Source organism: Schistocerca serialis, chromosome 1 (genome assembly GCF_023864345.2).
Source record: "Schistocerca serialis cubense isolate TAMUIC-IGC-003099 chromosome 1, iqSchSeri2.2, whole genome shotgun sequence".
Taxonomy (NCBI): domain Eukaryota; kingdom Metazoa; phylum Arthropoda; class Insecta; order Orthoptera; family Acrididae; genus Schistocerca; species Schistocerca serialis.
In genome coordinates, this window is record NC_064638.1 from 1,146,149,190 (window position 1) to 1,146,167,752 (window position 18,563).

General features: G+C 43.1%; 1 protein-coding gene across 1 annotated transcript in view; it reads right to left on the bottom strand.

Moving 5' to 3' along the window:
- Positions 1–18,563, bottom strand: part of LOC126456041 (conserved oligomeric Golgi complex subunit 3) — a 116,712-nt gene that overhangs the window by 56,751 nt on the left and 41,398 nt on the right. Inside the window, exons 7-8 of the mRNA XM_050091799.1 lie at positions 8,075–8,293; positions 7,666–7,805 (exon numbers count right to left, since the gene is read on the bottom strand). Of these exons, the coding sequence (XP_049947756.1) occupies positions 7,666–7,805; positions 8,075–8,293 (359 nt within the window). The remainder of the gene's footprint in view (positions 1–7,665; positions 7,806–8,074; positions 8,294–18,563) is intronic.

Below are 18,563 nucleotides of genomic sequence, written 5' to 3' on the forward strand. Positions count from 1 at the left end.
TAAACTATGCAGATAAACGGACTATCAACACATGCTGCGCAACTCTACTGTAGACCCTGACAAAAACGCACGAACTGTGTCTAGTAATATGCAGATATTCAAAAACCTAACTACCGAAGCACTCAGGTGAAACTAAATAATTTGCCCCTGATTAGGAACTTGTAATGTAACAAAATCGATTAATTTCCTATGCAAATGAAAATGCAAGAACAGAGGGTATTAGATATTAAATTTACATGCAGAAACTAATAATATTAGACAAAGTGCAGGACCACTAAGTGCCATACAATGTTGTACGTATGTTTGTTAGTGACAGGTCTCCATACGCTACTCTGTTAGGAAACTCTTGGCCATCACCTGATCTGTGTGCAGTGTCAGGCACATAAGCTAAGTATGGTTGACAAATATGGGACGACAGTTACGTCTGATTTAAATGAAGTTGTGACAATGCTGAAGTCAGCATTCCTAAACACTTGGAAGTGTAAACACAAGGAGATTCAATTTTTCAAGTTGAAAAATAGAAATTCAAAGGAAGCAAAACATCGTCCTTTACCTGCAGTCAGTGTTCTATTGGCAAAGCTGCTACTTAGATATTGTTGGTTTCTTTTAAGTCGTCAGAAATGAGACACACAAGCAACAGTGGTGTAAATTTTATACAGAATGTTAGAGACAGCCTTGTGAATAGCATTTACACCCATACGGTATTTGGGAGAGATCATGCCAGGCACCTTGTAGAAATTCTAACTTTACTTCAGGGCTCAAAGTATCCAAAGTCACATGTACATTATCCTAAAGTTGATCATCTAGGTTCAATCTGAGAATTATATGTGAAGGACAGTTTTCAGAAGCTATACAAGCACTGCCATGCTCTAACTACTTTAGAAGAAGATGAATGCAAAAATGTGTTTGGGAGGGCATCAAATTCTGCAAAAAGGAAACTTGCTACACTGGGAAGCAAAGATCCAAATCATTAAGAGTTTGAGGCAACATCTCAGACATTTTATAAGAGGAATGTGATTTTAAACAATACTGAAAAAAGCAGCTCAAACTGCCACATTTGTGTTTTTCAATTTTTCCATGGTATGTAGTGGCTAGTAGCTATGATTTTCTTTTGAGAGGCTGTAGAAAAGCAGCTACAATAAAATGAAAAGCTGACATAATAAATGTTTTGAACGCCATTTGGAGTGAGCAGAAGTATGAAATATTTTTTTAAACGTGGTTTAGATCTGTTGTGGACTGCAACAAACAATGTTGGCAATGAGCTGATGTTATCTCACTACAATATTGTTGTCAAACAATGAAAACTTCAGGCTGGAATATCAACAGTTCTAGGAAAAGGACAGATTGCTACTGACTGTAAAGATGACCTGCTGGGTTGCACACAGGCACAACAAAAATACTTTTACACATTGAAGCTTTCGGTCAAAGTCTTCTTCAACAAAGAAAACGCACACAAGTTCACAAAAGCAAGCACACTTCACTTACGCACAACCGCTACCACTGGCAGCTCTGGTCGGAGTTGTACAGCACACAACCGGACAGCGGGTGACTGGAGGAGAGTACTGTAGTCTGACATGCCACAATTTTGTTTTTGTTTTCTAAATTGTGTGAGGTAATGGGTGCACCGATGGCACAACAAGGGACATGGAGCACACAGCTCTGGCCGGCAGAGGTTCTGATTTTTTCTCTCCTTTGGAGGACTTGAGCCCATTTATTCGGGCTTACGTAAGTGTAAACCGGAACTTTTTTTCAGCAGTCTCAGTAACCAAGTTTTGCTCTTTTCCCTATATGTTCATGAGGATTATGTTCTGGACACAACCATTTTCTGGCTCGCCAGGTCCAGAGGGCCGCATGCACATATTCCCGGTTAGACAGACACTTGGGCACAATCATACCTACAGTCACCAGCCTACTAAATTGCACAATCTCATTCCCACAGAGAATGCCCAGGAGCAAATGGTGAAATGTAGCAATCAGCATCCCTGCAATTTTGTGGCTCACAGGGATTTGATCCCCAATGAGTGGTGTCTCGGCTGGACATGCTGAACTATAAGAAACCTGTGGACAACTACTCTGAGGCCGATCAAGATGTTTTTGAAGCTAGAGGTGGTGTTGCTGGTATTTATGTGGAGGACACGTGGGGAGGGGAGAGAGGGCAATAATTTTTGCCTGGTGTGTTTAACACTTCCCTCACTACTTCAATACTTGCAAGGTATTGTGTGGATAGATGCTTTTAGATATCATGAGAGGAAATATGCCATATGGACTCAAACAGATTTAAGTCTGGTGAAAGGTTGTGACAAATCACAGCACCAAAGACATAAATACACAACTACAAAATATCAACCAAGTGAAAAATGTTTTTAAAAGTGACTTGGAAATGCATTATCCTCGTCTATTCATTTTTCCTGACTGACAAAATGTATTATGTTATCCCTTCAAATGAGACAATTGTTTCTTCCACATCTTATTGTACAAAACTATTGTATTTAAATGGGCAGGCTGCAGGCAGCAGGGGCAGGGGGAAAAGACCATCTGGGAACTAATTTTTGACAGGAGCAGTAGGGTAGTCATTTGTGTAGGTCCTAGAGCACTGCATCTGCACAGCCGAACCACGTGCGCAGAGTTCGCTGCCCGTCACTTGCTTTGTACACGTGGAAGCAAGCAGGTGACGGTTTCTGCACTCAGTATCATGTGGCGTGCACTCACTGAGTGCCCCTGCCACATGACTAAGAAAAGATTACACAACTTCATCACAATGCAGTGGCACTAATGGGCCTGGCAAGTGTTGAAATGCATTTAAAATTAGAATTTCTTTCACTTGTCAGTTTTACATGTTTTCTACAGAAAAAGTTTATGCTGTTTACCGGAGACTTGTCAAGTATTACCACAGTGATTGAGTATGATAATGTACAACAAAAATTAAAGTGATATAACGAAAATATCAAATACTGAATGTTACTGAAGGTCATTGCTTTAGCTGTGGAGCTAAATCTGTGTGAAAGAATAACTTATGAAATAATGCTCACATTTACTCTGCTGCTAAAATCATGCTGTCATTGAGACATACTTTGGACAGAACAAATGAAAAACATTTATGCTGAGTAGCACAACCGTTCACTTTGTTAAAAAAAAAAAAAAACAACCTTCACTCCAGCTACATTGTATTTAATTACTCTACAAAGCATATCATTCAAACTAATTTATTTGTGAATACATTATTTGTAACTTAAATAATTAGTGGTTGTTACCTTGGCTCAGTGCAAATTCTATTCAGTAAATAACTTATAAATGGACTGGACGTAAATGTGTCTGAATGGTTCACTCATTCAAAAAAAAACCCCGAGGTGATCTATCCCAAAACAACCAGAAAAATAATGGGAACAATGTTTTCAATAACATCCTACCTCTGCAGTAAGCACTGCTTTCTACAGTGTTGTCAATGGGACTATTCCTACTGTAGAAAAAATTCCATAAAATTAAGCTGCAAGTGACTCCTCACTGTCGTTATTGCGTTTATTGAATCTGTGGAACATTTACTTCTTTTTGGAGATAAAATACAAATTGGGAAATGGACGAGGAAAAAAGTAGCATTCATGAACTAAACCACTGCAAATACTCTAACAGTGAATGATGCCACTACCATGCCTACAACCTTTACCAGGGTGTAAAACACATTAATCTTTTAGCTGACGTCTGATGAACAGTAATTCTCCTAAAGGCATGTGTTGAAAATAGTATTTGAATTTATATGAAAACAAAAGTTTAAAGCTATTATCCTACATTTTTTTAGGGTGGAAAAACTAAATATGGGAAAGCAGTCATGAAGAGAATAATAATAATATGATGATAGGTTCACTCTGCCTGCAAGTGGATTTCCATTCTTTCTTCCCTTTTACATAAATATTATGCCCACAATTCAGGGATACAAGAAGTGCTTTACATATGCAAAACAGACAATATTATGCTGTTCATGAATTTAACTTTATTTCATCTTTCATTATTTCAGCACCTACCGCCTTTTCTGGGCACTAATATTAACTATTTCAAGGAAGTTTTCTTGCAACTCGGTCTCACAGTTTTGTCCCTAAAGTCAAATTTTTACTTTCAAGTAAAACTTTCCATCCTTTGTTAAGAAAAGTAAGCATTTATTTTTATTTACATTTCAAGAGCTCCAAAATAATACTATGAAACAGATAAAGTGCTAGGCACCACATAAATGACACGTCGAACTGCGGACAGGCACAATAGAAAGAATGATATACTTTTTGGCTTGCATAGTATGTATGTAGGATAAAAAAAGTGATTCAATTTCCAGACTACAAAGCCTAAGATTGTGTGTTTTATCACCATTTCTACAATTTTTTTCTGTTAGTTATCACTTCTATCATCTCCAACAACGAGAAAAATGTCACGTCAAGTAGGCATAATCTATATGTGCATGCTGACCTGTAGGTTCTCTTCTAACTGGCTGTGTGAGTCAGTTTGCAGATGGAAGGAAGTCAAGGACACACCGCCATAACTAGTAAAGCAACACACTACTCAAACCAAACTGTGGGTTGAGCACAGCTTTACTTGTTTTAGAGCACAACAAATGCAACACAAAAATACATCACAGGCAGACAGACTCAGCAGATACACTACCAACGCGGCCCAATTAAACTGACTACAGTTGCCAATACTACTTGCCGACCCCCCCCCTCCCCTCCTCCCACTAACTTGTGGAAGTGCTCAACATAAGTAGCGAAAGGTGAGACTGCATCCAACAGAAACACTTAATTTGCAGCATCTTCCTCCATTGTACTAAGATTATTAACACTATTAGATGTATATGTCTTTATTACACAATTCACTCATGTTGGAAATGCTACAAAATGATTGCGAAAAGTAAAAACTCAGTTGCAAACAATTATCATCAACAGACTAAATCTAAAGAACTCCTCAAACATTTATGGAATGCTGTTGGTTGGATGCCCAAAGTTATCCAAATGTATTTTACGATAAACTCTTGAGTAAATTTTACATTAGAATTGAAGTAGTTTCACAGCTACATAGAGCTTTGACATTCTAAAATTTCAAAAGAAACATTAGTCTTGAGTACATACTGTGAGTTCATAACACTGCAGTACAATAGCAACTTTTTGTATCGAGAAAGCATGAACAGACGATTAGAAGACATATTTTGACTTTCTACACCAATCGCAATTATTGCAGCAATGTCTTGCACACAATTTAAAAACAAATAGTTCACTTATATTGCTCTCTATGACCAAGGGATGCTTACAACAAACTACAGACATACAAGAGTGAAAGAAAGTTGTTGAAATTAGGATACGAGCTCCGAATGATATTACAATGTAAAAGAAAATTTTATTATGAATATAATTTGAGAATTGAAGGTAATGTGGAATCACAAATTCAAGAGATATAACCCACTGATATCCCCTTTGCATTTGTGGGACATTTTCTTTAGTGTCTCAGTGGCAAATCTTTGAAAATCAAATAAAGTTTCTGCTGAGATGTCTGACATAACAGCTGTTCTGAAAAGCTAATTTAAAAGCAACAAAAAGTACATATGTTAATAAAATAAAAATAATTGGAGCAATAAGTATCACTGGGTTTCAGATGTATCCATTATGTGTAACACTTTGTTCACAGATGAGGAATACATGTCTTTATCATTGTGAGTGAAAAATTATTTGAATAGTATTTGTTGTTTATGAACAATGAATACTGATTTTTAAAAACAATGGAAATTCCTGGATAGAATAATATGTGAAATAAAGGAAAGGGAGCCACTCATTCACAGCTGGATAATGTGTGGCACAAAGAAACACATAACAGAGGGCCATTTGTATTAGCTTTCGAGCTGAGCTTTTGCTCTTTCTCTAGTGGAAAAACACACATCTGTAGCCACAGCGAGAGTGACAGTCAGTGCGTCAAAGGGAATGTGGTTTCGGTGTCTGTGTGATGTGTTTATTTTCACAAGAGAAAGAGCAAAAGCTTGAAAGCTGGTATAAATGGCTTTCTGTTGGGAGTTTCTATGCACTACCAATCATTCAGCTATAGGTGACTAGTTGCCTCTCCTTTATTTTACGAATAATAATTTCTCTCTGCATTTGTTACTCAACATTTGAATAAATTTCACCCAACTCTGGGTAGTAGGCGAATAACATGCCACATGGGCACAATGCAAATTTGCAGGCTACATGCAATTTAGAATGTAGGCATGCAACATCTGTATGGCCATGGACATGTGCAAATTTGTCTGTGTCATTCATGTCGCCATGTACAAGTGCTCACTCGACTGGCATTAAGTGATCTTAGGCAACTTCCACCAAAGTATGCAAAGTGTATTCTCTCTCTCTCTCTCTCTCTCTCTCTCTCTCTCTCTCTCTCTCTCGCACTATAGCTGTGGGCCCTAACAGGTACTAAGGGATGCCATTTTGTAATGGACTATTTTATCATGCATACTTAGGCTGTAGAGATGAGAACTGTTGAAGTGGACTGGATGGCAGTTGTCAAACTAGATATATTGCTGCTTGTTGGTTGGTTTGATGTGGACCAAATTGTAGAGCCTCAACGAGAATGGACGTCAAATCCAGGAAAGTGCCACGGAATTTGGACGAGCAGCAGATAAACTTCAGTTGGGAAAAAGGAAATCAGTTACTGAAGGCAGAGGAGGAGTTGTTCAGCATGATTTCAGGCCACAAAGATGTTACTGATGAAGCTCAGGAAGAGGATATAGTCCGAAAATTCAGCAACATTTTCAATCTTGGTTATGTGCCTATCTGATTGTTCAGCATCTCAACCATATGGTGTTATTAATTTTACTCCTTCCATTATTTCAATAATAGTTTTTGATTTCCTCTAATAACCAGTTGAACACATGGGAAACCAGCAGTTCAAGAAAATGGCTATCAGTTACTTGTTTACTCATTAATCACATCAGACATTTCATAGCCAAAATGGAAATGATCGTATGGCATTGTTGGCCGGGAGGCCCCATTCGGGGGAGTTCGCACGCCGTATTGCAAGTCCTTTTCAGTTGACGCCACTTCGGCGACTTGCAAGTCAATGATGATGAAATGCTAAAGGACACAAAACACCCAGTCCCCTGCCAGGAATCAAACCCGGTCCCCTCTGTGGTAGGCGGTAATGCTACGGAGGCGGACATAGTCAATAAGACACCTTAATACAGGTAATACACACATTAATTTACAAGTTTCAATTTACATCGTGTTAAGTATGTGCTGCGTTGAAACTTCCTGACAGATTAAAACTGTGTGCCGAACCGAGACTCGAACTCACAGCTTCAATTCTGCCAGTACCTGGTCTCCTACCTTCCGAACTTCACAGAAGCTCTTCTGTGAATATCCTTTCTTCAAAGAGTGCTAGTTCTGCAAGGTTCGCAGCAGAGCTCCTGTGAAGTTTGAAAAGTAGGAAACGGGGTACTGGCAGAATTGAAGCTGTGAGGATGGGTCGTGAGACGTGCTTGGGTAGCTCAGTTGGTTGAGCACTTGCCCGCGAAAGGCAAATGTCCCGAGTTCGAGTCTCGGTCCAGCACACAGTTTTAATCTGTCAGAAAGTTTCATATCAGCACACACTCCGTTACAGAGTGAAAATCTCATTTTGGGCTGTATTGTATGAACAATAAACACTTACGGTTATTTTGAACATGTTCCTCCAACATTTCCAGTCTCAATATGCTACAAACTTCTGCTAATGTTTCCAGATGATTTATGTGGATAATAAATGGCCGGAGTACATCATACAATGATGTACAGAGACCCTCAAGGTACGTTCTGAAAGAAAGAATTATAATTTCTTGTGTGCTCGTGAAAAATTACATGTGCAGTTAAAAACAAAATAGTATAAAAATGTGAAACATTTCTACGATGAAATTTAATTCTTACTAATTTCAAGCTGATTCCCTGCAATATCAACAACTATTGTATCTTTCCACATAACATACTTCAACAGCAAAAAGAAGGAATAATGGTTTTCAACATTATTTGCATTCTGCAAGAACTTTTCACCATATTTACATAGCACAGTACTGATTACAACTCACGTGAGCTGTGGTGTATGGAGAGTGAAGAACTGATAGAACAGCTGGTACTCGTCGTGACACACATGTACGAGGAAAGCACACCCACTGCGTACGAGGGAGCAGTGGTCACCACGATGCTGTCCTGCCAGCTCACTAACTGCGGTGGCGACTCCAGTTCCCAGCAACTGTTCTCGTTGTGAAAAGTAGCTATGGTGGCATTCTGCGAGTAAATTTTCGTATCTGCAACAGATCGTAGTAAAGATAAGAAACTGCAAGTGTGTCAAAGGGAATGCTAAGGGACAAGTGGCTGATAGACGTGGAGGAAAGCATTCAGGAGAGAGGAGAAGAGATGATGACAACGACGACGATGCCAACTGGCACAATATGAACATAAAAATTTTTTTTTTCACATGCCTGAACAATTTTTGAATGAACAATTTCATTCTTATTTATGAAATGAGGCGATTTATGGCACATCCCATTTTCCTACGGACATTTTGCATAATTCATCCCCCCACATCTCAGGGGCTTCCTTTCATGTTCTCCACATGTTATTTTTCTGACAACTTCCTGAATGTCAGCCTTCCATTTCCTAAGGTGATGATTATTGTAATTACTTTTCTTTGGGCAAGTACTATAGTGTTATAAAATTTCTGAAATGACAACATTTATCTCCTTCAACAGCTGTATTATTTATTTTCCACTACTGACCCATTTCAGCTATTATGCCATTTTTAAGCATTAGTCGGCACGTGTGAGTGCGAGTCACAAAGCTGTCCATCCACCAGCATATAATAGGTGAACATTAAACTTACAACTGTAGTCATGCATACTACTGGTAGAAAGGATTATGCAAGTAGTAACTGATGTCAGAACATTGATCAGTGTGAGTAAACTTTTAACACCATCAGCATCCGAGTGCATGTTGAGTCACTACTGTCACTTACGTTAACACAAAGACTGAAGATCTACGTCACCATGTCACCTTAATCACTCTACCTCTAGATACTTTGATAGTTACACATACACTACTATCATGTGTAAGGAAAGTAATTTGTCCAAATTACAAAACACGATGTATCCTTGGACGTGCAGTATACAAAAAGAAGACCCTCCAGTGCAGCATTACACAGTTCAAATGACCCAGTACACAGGGCATATGCCATTTGGGATGGAGACAGTCTCCCAGCTCCGCTGCAACACCCGAGAGATGTGTTTTGCCAGAATGGGTACAGTGAAGCACAGTTTGGGCATGCACTCCAGAAAATTTATCTCCTATATTGGGCCTCCCTCACCCAAAATGGCGAGAAGCCTCGGAAACAACGTCAATGTCTTCTTTTGATCACCACACAAAATGAAAGATGTGCTAGGCTCAGAAAAGATCAAACTACAACTGCAATTACCTGATATACACAGCATCTCTTGTCACTGTGCCCACCACCTCATCACGCACACACAGCTCTGCATCTCACAATGTTGCATGCAACGCATTACATGGTTACGAAGATACACCAGCAGTGACAGAACCCTGCCTCAACAACCAACATACATTCTAATTTGAAAAAAAAAACTGTTGTGCCGAGCATGTGGCTTTTGGGAAAGAATCACCAAATGATATACTGAGATAAGGTTCCATAAACTCTCATGAACAGGAACAAGAGCTACCAGCTAAATTCGGCACTGAACCCTGCACTAGCAGCTTTGCAGAAAGAACCCACCCAGTAGTTGACATTTTGAGTCTCACCGAGACGAAATGCACTGAGAGTTGAACAGCAGTCCCCCCTACTCCCGCCAAAGTTCGCCAGACTCTGGCCTGTCAGACGATGTCTGGCACTAAAGTATACATATGGGTAGATGATGAGCGTGACACCATTAGAAAAATCATGGAAGTTTGGTACTGTCACCCAGATGGAAGCCCAAGAAGGTTTCATCAGAATAATAATGGCTGAGGCTTTCTGTCATCTTCTTCATTTCTCTTTTAATCAGCAAAAAGGGCAGGTTGGGACATTTGTGGCACCTCTCCACTTTCCCTCACATTTCCACCATTCTTCTTCTTCTATAACTGTTTCATTCCACTCCGGATGCTTTTTTCAACTGGTCTTGATGAAGTCAATCCATCTCACTCTGCGTCTCCTCTTGCCCCATCTTGTTCTGCATCTCCTCTTGCCCTCAGACTTGGCTTCCATCATTTGTTTGTTTTAGTATGCTTCCATCTTCCCTCTGTGTGTCCAAACCATTTTACTATCGGTTTGTTTTAGTATGCTTCCATCTTCCCTCCTCTTTGTGTGTCCAAACTACTTTACTATCCGTCCCCCCACACTTCTCAGTCCTATCAATCACCTTTTCTACCACCATTTCCTTCCCAGAATCTCCATTTATCACAAACACTCTCCTCATTTGCCCTAGCATGTTTCTCAGTAATTTCATTTCACTGACTGGGCATCTACTCTCCTCTCTTCTTGTCATTGTCCAGATGTCTGATGCACTTCCTTACACTTCATTGGCATCTCCCTTCTCCTGACTAAGCCCCTCAAACACGGCATCATTCTGTTGCACTTTTATGATAATTTCTGCCTCCATCCTTGCATTCTGCACTATCACACTATCTAAATATTTAAGTTGTTCACAACTTCAATAACCTGTCCTTTACTATTAATTTGTCACAACTTCACTTTCTACTTTGGTTACTAACACAGTCTTGTTTCCCTATACACTGCATTTCATGCCACACATATTGATTTCTTCATTCAAGATTTCTAGTTCTGCTTGTACATCCATACTGTTGGTTCCCCACAACCCAAGTGCACCACAAATAACAATACCCTTTCCTCTATGAGTCAATGCCTTCATGATTTAATACATTATAAATGATGATAATGACACCACACTTTCTTGCCTCAATCCCTTAACAACTTAAATCAGCCAGTCCTTCCTACCTGGATCTGGACACAGCTGAAACTTTTGTCAACACTGCTTGAAGAATTTCAATTGTTTGTTTTAACTCACTTTTTCCCTAAGTTTTCCCATACCTCTTCACTAGGAACACAACTGCAAGTGTTCACCAAGTCAAGAAATATCACCACCAGATCCTTCCTATACTCCCAATGCCTTTCCATCAACTATCTCATACTAAAAATTGGGTCCACTGTTGATGTACCATTTCGAAAGCCATGCTGCTCCTCTTCTAAGTGACCTTCCACTTTTTCCCCCCTCAGTCTTCTTTCCATTATCATCTCCAGCATTTTTGCTACTAGTGATACGAGTATATCTCGATAGTTATCACACACCTTTCTATCTCCCCTCTTGAAAACTTGCATTATTATTCCCTTTCAACATTCTTAAAGCACACATTTCTGAGTCCATATGAATCTTAGCAATCTATTTCAGGTCACCATAGACAAGATTTGTGAAATGGTGTAGTGTGTTAACTGTTTGTTTGCCTCTGTGATAAAAACATGTAGCACCTGAGGTGATAGCACTATTTTAAAGGACCAACCTAGAAATTATGGATCTGCACGTCACTGATGTCTGATTTGAGATCTACTTTTGAGGATCTGTGAAGACCGACTGACATGCCATAGTAGAACAGTTTGGCAGTTTATGTGGCTACTAGTCAACTAGACTCATTTCTACCTCCAAATTACTGTGAATCCACATTCTTATGAGGCCGTAGGGCAGATAAATGGTTTATATACACCCCTGCTGAAGGGGTGACAAAAGAGAAAAAGAGTAATTTTATTGACTATCAATTGTTTGCATCATCATCGTCGTCGTTATCGTCATAACTGTAACCACCACCACCACCACCACCACCACCACCTGCATTCTTCCATTTGCAGTTATATTATGGATTTCAGGTTTCTTTGATTACCTCCTTTTTCAATGTGAAAATTTAAGTCTTGACACAAACTTCTCTTTACCAACTGATCAGATGTATGCTACCCATATGTACTAGTTTCGGATTCTGAATTTTGAGTAGCAGTCTGCAATCTGCATAATCTGCCTCAGTGCTCTGTGGTGTATATGTGGTCTGTTAATTTGCAGAGACAAGTGCATATGATCCACTGCTTCAAAGGCTCCTCTTACAAATCTATACCACAAAAATACATTTAACCCACATCCTCAAAGTTAGAGTGTCCAGATCACAACATTGTTATATAAAGAAAGCAATGCTACAAAAGTGTAACTTCTCTGGCCATTATCACAGTCAATAAAATTCTTCTGGGTCTGTGACCATATTATCAACATGTTGGTTGGTTGGTTTAAAGGTGGGAGAAGGGACCAGACTACGAGGTCATCGGTCCCTTGTTCCTAATAAAACAATGCCACAAGTGTGAGAATATAACGGACGAAACATATAACACAAAACAGAAAGAAAGGAAAAGCCACAAGGACGAAGGGAAGGCTATGAACAATAAATGGAACTAAAGAGGGCAAGAAAACAACAGAGAGATGCTAGAAACAGAAGAGAGTAAAACATGAAAGCAGAGTACAGTGGCTGGCCAAACACGAGAGTAAAAAGGGAAAGCCAGCCACTCTGCAACACATTAAAACCTCCACCCTAAAAGCACTAGGGTGGAGGGGACAGAGGGACAAAGGACATGCACTAAAACCTACATAGAAGTATAAAACCCACTCTCACAGATAAAACATAAAACTAAAGCTGCTGTAAAGGCATTGTCACCCAACACCAAAGACAGGGTGCTGGGAAAGTTAAAAGTCTGCCGCATAGTGGCTACAAGTGGGCAGTCCAGCAAGACGTGGACGACTGTTATTTGGGAGACACAGCGACACTTAGGTGGATCCTCACGACGGGGTAGGTAACACTGCATTATCCACGTATGGCCAATGCGGAGCCGGCAGAGGACAACTGATTCCCTGCGAGAGGCCTGCATGGAAGACTTCCACACATTCATAGCTTCCTTAATGACACGCAGTTTGTTGTGTGTGCTGTTATGCCATTCCATCTCCCAAAGCTGGAAAACCCTGTGGTGTAAGACAGAATGCAGGTCAGCTTCAGAGATGCCTATCTCCAGAAGTGGTTTCCACGTCACTTATTTGGCCAGCCTGTCAGCAAGTTCGTTGCCGGAGATTCTGACGTGTCCTGGGGTCCACACAAACACCATAGAACGAGAGGACTGTTCCAGGGCATAGATGGACTCATGAATGGACACTACCAGAGGGTGGCGAGGGTAGAACTGGTCGATAGCTTGTAGGCTGCTCAATGAGTCAGTACACAGGAGAAACGACTCACCAGGGCATGAGAGGATGTACTCAAGAGCACGAGATATGGCCACCAGCTCTGCAGTGAAAACACTGCAGCCAACTGGCAAGGAGTGCTGCTCAATACGTCCTCCATGAACATATGCGAAGCCTCGTGATCATCAGCCATTGAGCCGCCGGTGTAAACCACTTCAGAGATCCGGAACACGTCAAGAATCAAGAGGAAGTGACAGCGGAGAGTGGCAGGGTTAACGGAGTTGTTAGGGCCATGCAAAAGGTCCAGATGAAGCTGCAGCCGAGGCATACAACAGGGAGGCGTACATGAACGAACCGCAAGTGGAGGTGGTAAAGGGAAGGACTTCAGTTCGGAGAGAAGAGACTGCTCGCGAACTGCAATCATTAGCCCTGACCTGGGCCGCTGATGCGGGAGATGGACTGCCGCGAGCGGGAAAAGGAGACAGTAATTCAGATGCTCAGGGGAACTGTGAATGTGTGCTGCGTAACTGGCGAGCACTTGCGCACATCTGATCTGCAGTGGAGGGACACCAGCCTCCACCAGTACGCTGGTCACCGGACTCATTCTAAAAGCTCCTGTCACTAATCGAACCCCACAGTGGTGCACAGGGTCAAGTAAATGCAATGCTGAAGGCACTGCCGAACCATAAGCCACACTCCCATATTCAATTCAGGATTGGACAAGGGCTCTGCAGAACTGCAGCAGCGTACAGCAATCTGCATCCCAATTGGTGTTGCTCAGGCAACGGAGGGCATTAAGGTGCTGCCAGCACTTCTGCTTAAGCTGACAAAGATGAGGCAGCCAAGTCAATTGTGCATCGAAAACCAGTCCTAGGAATTGATATGTCTCCACTGCAGTGAGTGGATCATCATTAAGGTACAGTGCGGTTTCTGGATGAACGGTACGACGCCGACAGAAGTGCACAACACATGACTTTGCGGCTGAAAACTGGAAGCCGTGGGCTAGAGCCCATGACTGCGCCTTGTGGATAGCTCCCTGGAGGTGCCACTCAGCAACAACAGTACTGGAGCAGCAGTACGAAATGCAGAAGTCGCCTGCATACAAAGAAGGTGAGACGGAGGGTCCGACAGCTACTGCTTGACCGTTAATGGCCACTAAAAATAGAGAGATACTCAATACAGAGCCCTCATTCTCCTGGACATCAATGGAACCATGGGAGTCACCAACTTGGACATGGATAGTATGGAGCAACAGGAAGTTTTGGATAAAAATCGGAAGTGTTCCCCGGAGACCCCAGTCGTACAATGTGGAAAGGATATAATGTCGCAAAGTTGTGTCGTATGCTTTATGTAAGTCAAAAAAGATGGCAATCAGGTGTTGCCGTCTGGAAAAGGCTCTTCGGATGGCAGACTCGATGTGCACAAGATTATCAGTGGTAGAGCGACCCTGGAGGAAGCTGCCCTGACATGGAGCCAGTAAGCCACAAGACTCCAGGACTCAACCCAACCGCCGACATACCATATGTTCCAGCAGCTTACGCAGAAAGTTGGTGAGGCTGATGGGCCGATAGCTATCCACATCAAGTGGGTTTTTACAGGGTTTGAGCACTGGAATGATGGTGCCCTCCCACCATTGCGATGGAAAGACACCATTGCACCAGATCTGGTTGAAGATGATAAGATGTCGCTTGTAGTCAGATGAGAGATGTTTAATCATCAGGCTGTGGATGTGATCAGGCCCAGGAGTTGTGTCGGGGCAATGTGCAAGGGCACTGAGGAGCTCCCACTCTGTAAATGGGGCATTATAGGATTCACTGCAGCATGTAGTGAATGAGAGGACGTTCCCATCCAGCCGCCGTTTGAGTGTGCGAAAGGCTGGGGGTTAATTCACCGACACAAAGGCTCGAACAAAGTGCTCAGCAATTGCATTTGCATCAGTACATAGCTTGCCATTTATGGTAACACTGGGGACAGCTGTTGGTGCCTGGTACCTGAAAAGACATTTGATCTTTCCCCAGACTTGGGAAGGTGAGATGTGGCACTCAATGGTGGAGACGTATCTCTCCCAACACTCCTCCTTCCGTTGTTTGATAAGGTAGCGAACACGGGCATGGAGCCGTTTAAAGGCTATGAGGTGCTCCAGGGAAGAGTGCCACTTATGCCGCTGTAGAGCTCGCTGACGCTCCTTAATTGCTTCAACTACTTCCGGTGAGGACCAAGGGACTGCCTTACATCTCAGGCCCCCTAAAGAGTGAGGGATCGTGTTTTCTGCCATGAAAACAATTGTGCTAGTCACCTGCACAACCATCACATAGATGTTACCGTGTGGGGGAGATTCAGCGGTGACAGCGGAGGTGAAAGTTCCCCAGTTCACCTTGTTCAAAGCCAATCTGGGCAGGCGTCCATGTGCCTGACGCTGGGGCAGAGACAGGAAGATGGGGAAGTGGTCACTACCACACAGGTTGTCACGTGCTCTCCCGTGGATAGATGGGAGAAGTCCTGGGCTGCAAAATTGATAAATCAATGGCCGAGTAACTACCATGAGCCACACTGAAATGTATGGCAGCCCCAGTATTTAAAAGGCAGAGGTTGAATTGCGACAGTAAAGTTTTGACATCTCTGCCTTGGTCAGTAAGCATGGTACCACACCACAAGGGGTTATGGGCATTAAAATCCCCCAGAAGTAGGAAAGGTTCGGGAGTTGATCAATCAGTGCAGCTAATACATTCAGGGGTACTGCACCATCTGGAGGAAGATATACATTCAGGGGTACTGCACCATCTGGAGGAAGATATACATTGCAGACAGTTATTTCCTGCGCCATCCTTATTCTGACAGCCACAGCTTCAAGAGGGTTTGAAGGCACACATGTTCACTACAGACCGAGTTTAGGACATAAACACAGCTACACCTGACACTCGATTACAGTCACTACGGTTCCTGTAATATCCTTTATAGCTGCGGAGGGCAGGGTTCCGCATTGCCCAGGTTTCCTGGGGGGCAATGCAGATAGCAGGTGTAAAGCTTAACGGTTGTCGAAGCTCAGCCAGGCGGTGGAAAAAAACACCGCAATTCCACTAGAGGATGACATCGTGAGACTGGAAAGGCATAGAACATTCAATGAGGCAGTTTACGCCTCAGGTTCACCTGCTACCACCGACTTATTCCCTGAGCAGCTGAGCAGTCTATATCCATTGTGTCTGAGGGTCTGGCGAGATCTAGGTCCACAGCGGATGCCAAAATCTCCACCCCATCCTCAGCCGCAGAGCTTGTAGGTAACGGTGGTGGGGGTGCCACCGCAATTTCCTTGGTCTTAGGGGTTTTCTTTCTGGATTTCTCTCGCTGCTCCTTGGGTTTCCCTGGTTGTGAGGACTTCACTGGCTGAGTCGCCGGGATTGAGGATGACCATGAAGCCCTACGACCAGCTGCTTTTGAGCTCTTCAGCCACTGGTGGGTGACCTCTTTCGCACTAGCAGAAACCTGGGAAGGGAGCGACCCAAGGGACCCTTTCCTAGCAAGAGAAGCCAAAGAAGACTTATGACTCTCTGGCTTAGAAGTGAGGAAGGATGTCAAAGATGGTTGGGGGGGGGGGGGGGAGGGGGGGGAGGGAGAGGGGGTGTTGCTCCCAAAGTAGGTGGTGCAGGAGCAACAGGGAGGAAAATGCCCCCCACCATCAAGGGGGCAGGTGTAGTCTTAGTCTTCCGGCTCTGAGAGGTGACCTGGGTTGGTGGAGCTGATGGTGCCAGAACTGTTGTAGCAGCGGCGTAAGATGTCATACGCACAGGATGCAGGCTTTCAAATTTTCTCTTAGACTCAGTGTAGGTCAGTCTGTCCAGGGTCTTCTACTCCATGATTTTCCTTTCTATCCGGAGAATCCTGCAGTCAGGCGAGCAAGGCGAATGGTGCTCTCCATAGTTGACACAGATGGGAGGTGGGGCACATGGAGTATTGGGATGTGATGGGCTTCTGCAATCTCGGCATGTGATGCTGGAAGTAGAGCGGGAAGACATACGGCTGAACTTCCAGCACTTAAAGCACTGCATCAGGGGAGGGATAGAGGGCTTTACATCACACCGGTAGAGCATCACCTTGACCTTCTCGGGCAATCTACCACCCTCAAAGACCAAGATGAAGGCACTGGTGGCAACCAGATTATCGTTCGGACCGGACATGCCAGATGAAATGTACACCTCACCGCTCTAAATTGGTTTGTAGCTCATCGTTGGACTGCAAAAGAAGGTCTCTGTGAAATATGATACCCTGCCCCATAATTAAGCTCTTGTGGGGCGTGATGGTTACAGAAACATCCCCCAGCTTCTCACAAGTGAGTAACTCCCGTGACTGGGCAGAGGATGCTGTTTTGATCAAGACTGACCCAGCTCTCATTTTGGACAAGCCCTCCACCTCCCCGAACTTGTCCTCTAAATGGTCAACAAAAAAAACTGAGGCTTCATCGTCATGGAAGCTTTCCCATCAGCTCTCAAACATATAAGGTACCAGGGCGAGTAAGATCCGCTGCCATCCTTAGCCTGACATTCCTCCCATGGCGTGGCCAGGGAAGGGATGGCAGGATGGCCATTGCCGGGAGTCCCGATGCCCCAGGGGGGATGGGCATCTACCCCTTGGCATACGTGGGGAGTTACGGCGCAGGCACCAGCAGAGCAATCCCTGTGTGATCAGGGGGCTACAACCAATAGGTACACGGTGGCCCCACCAAAACAGACTGGCTACCGTGCTGGATATCAGGTGCAAAGAAGTCCATGGTCATCGTCGACGCAGAGATCGACACTGCATAGTGCATGGTGGAAAACGCACCCAGGAAGGTGTCCTCGCCGAAGAGATGGAGAACGGGTAGGACTGCAATGCGATGATGAGAAAGTGGGCTAAAGATCAATGCATGATGGACACAATGCGCCTTGTAAGGCGTCCTTCACCAATTGGCTCGCTCTTCGGGAAAATTTTGAAGAATGGAGGTCAACCCTGCAGGGGACAATCATATAAAGGTCGAACATATGAAACTCCTTTTAGCCGCCTCATACGACAGGCAGGAATACCTCGGGCATATTCTAACCCCGGGACCCACAGGGGGGTAACAACGTGTGGAACTTCCGACAATGACAATGCGGTCACAGACAAAAAAGAATTTTACTCCATGCTACAAGATTTAGGAATATTATGCAAACAAATTCTGTCATAATGTGTACAAAATGGTCATCACTATTAATAGGGCAAGGGGTTTAACAATAATAACACTGCAACCTGGATGGAACACTAGAGGTTTAGGTAGCATATGCTGGGAAAGCCTACATTC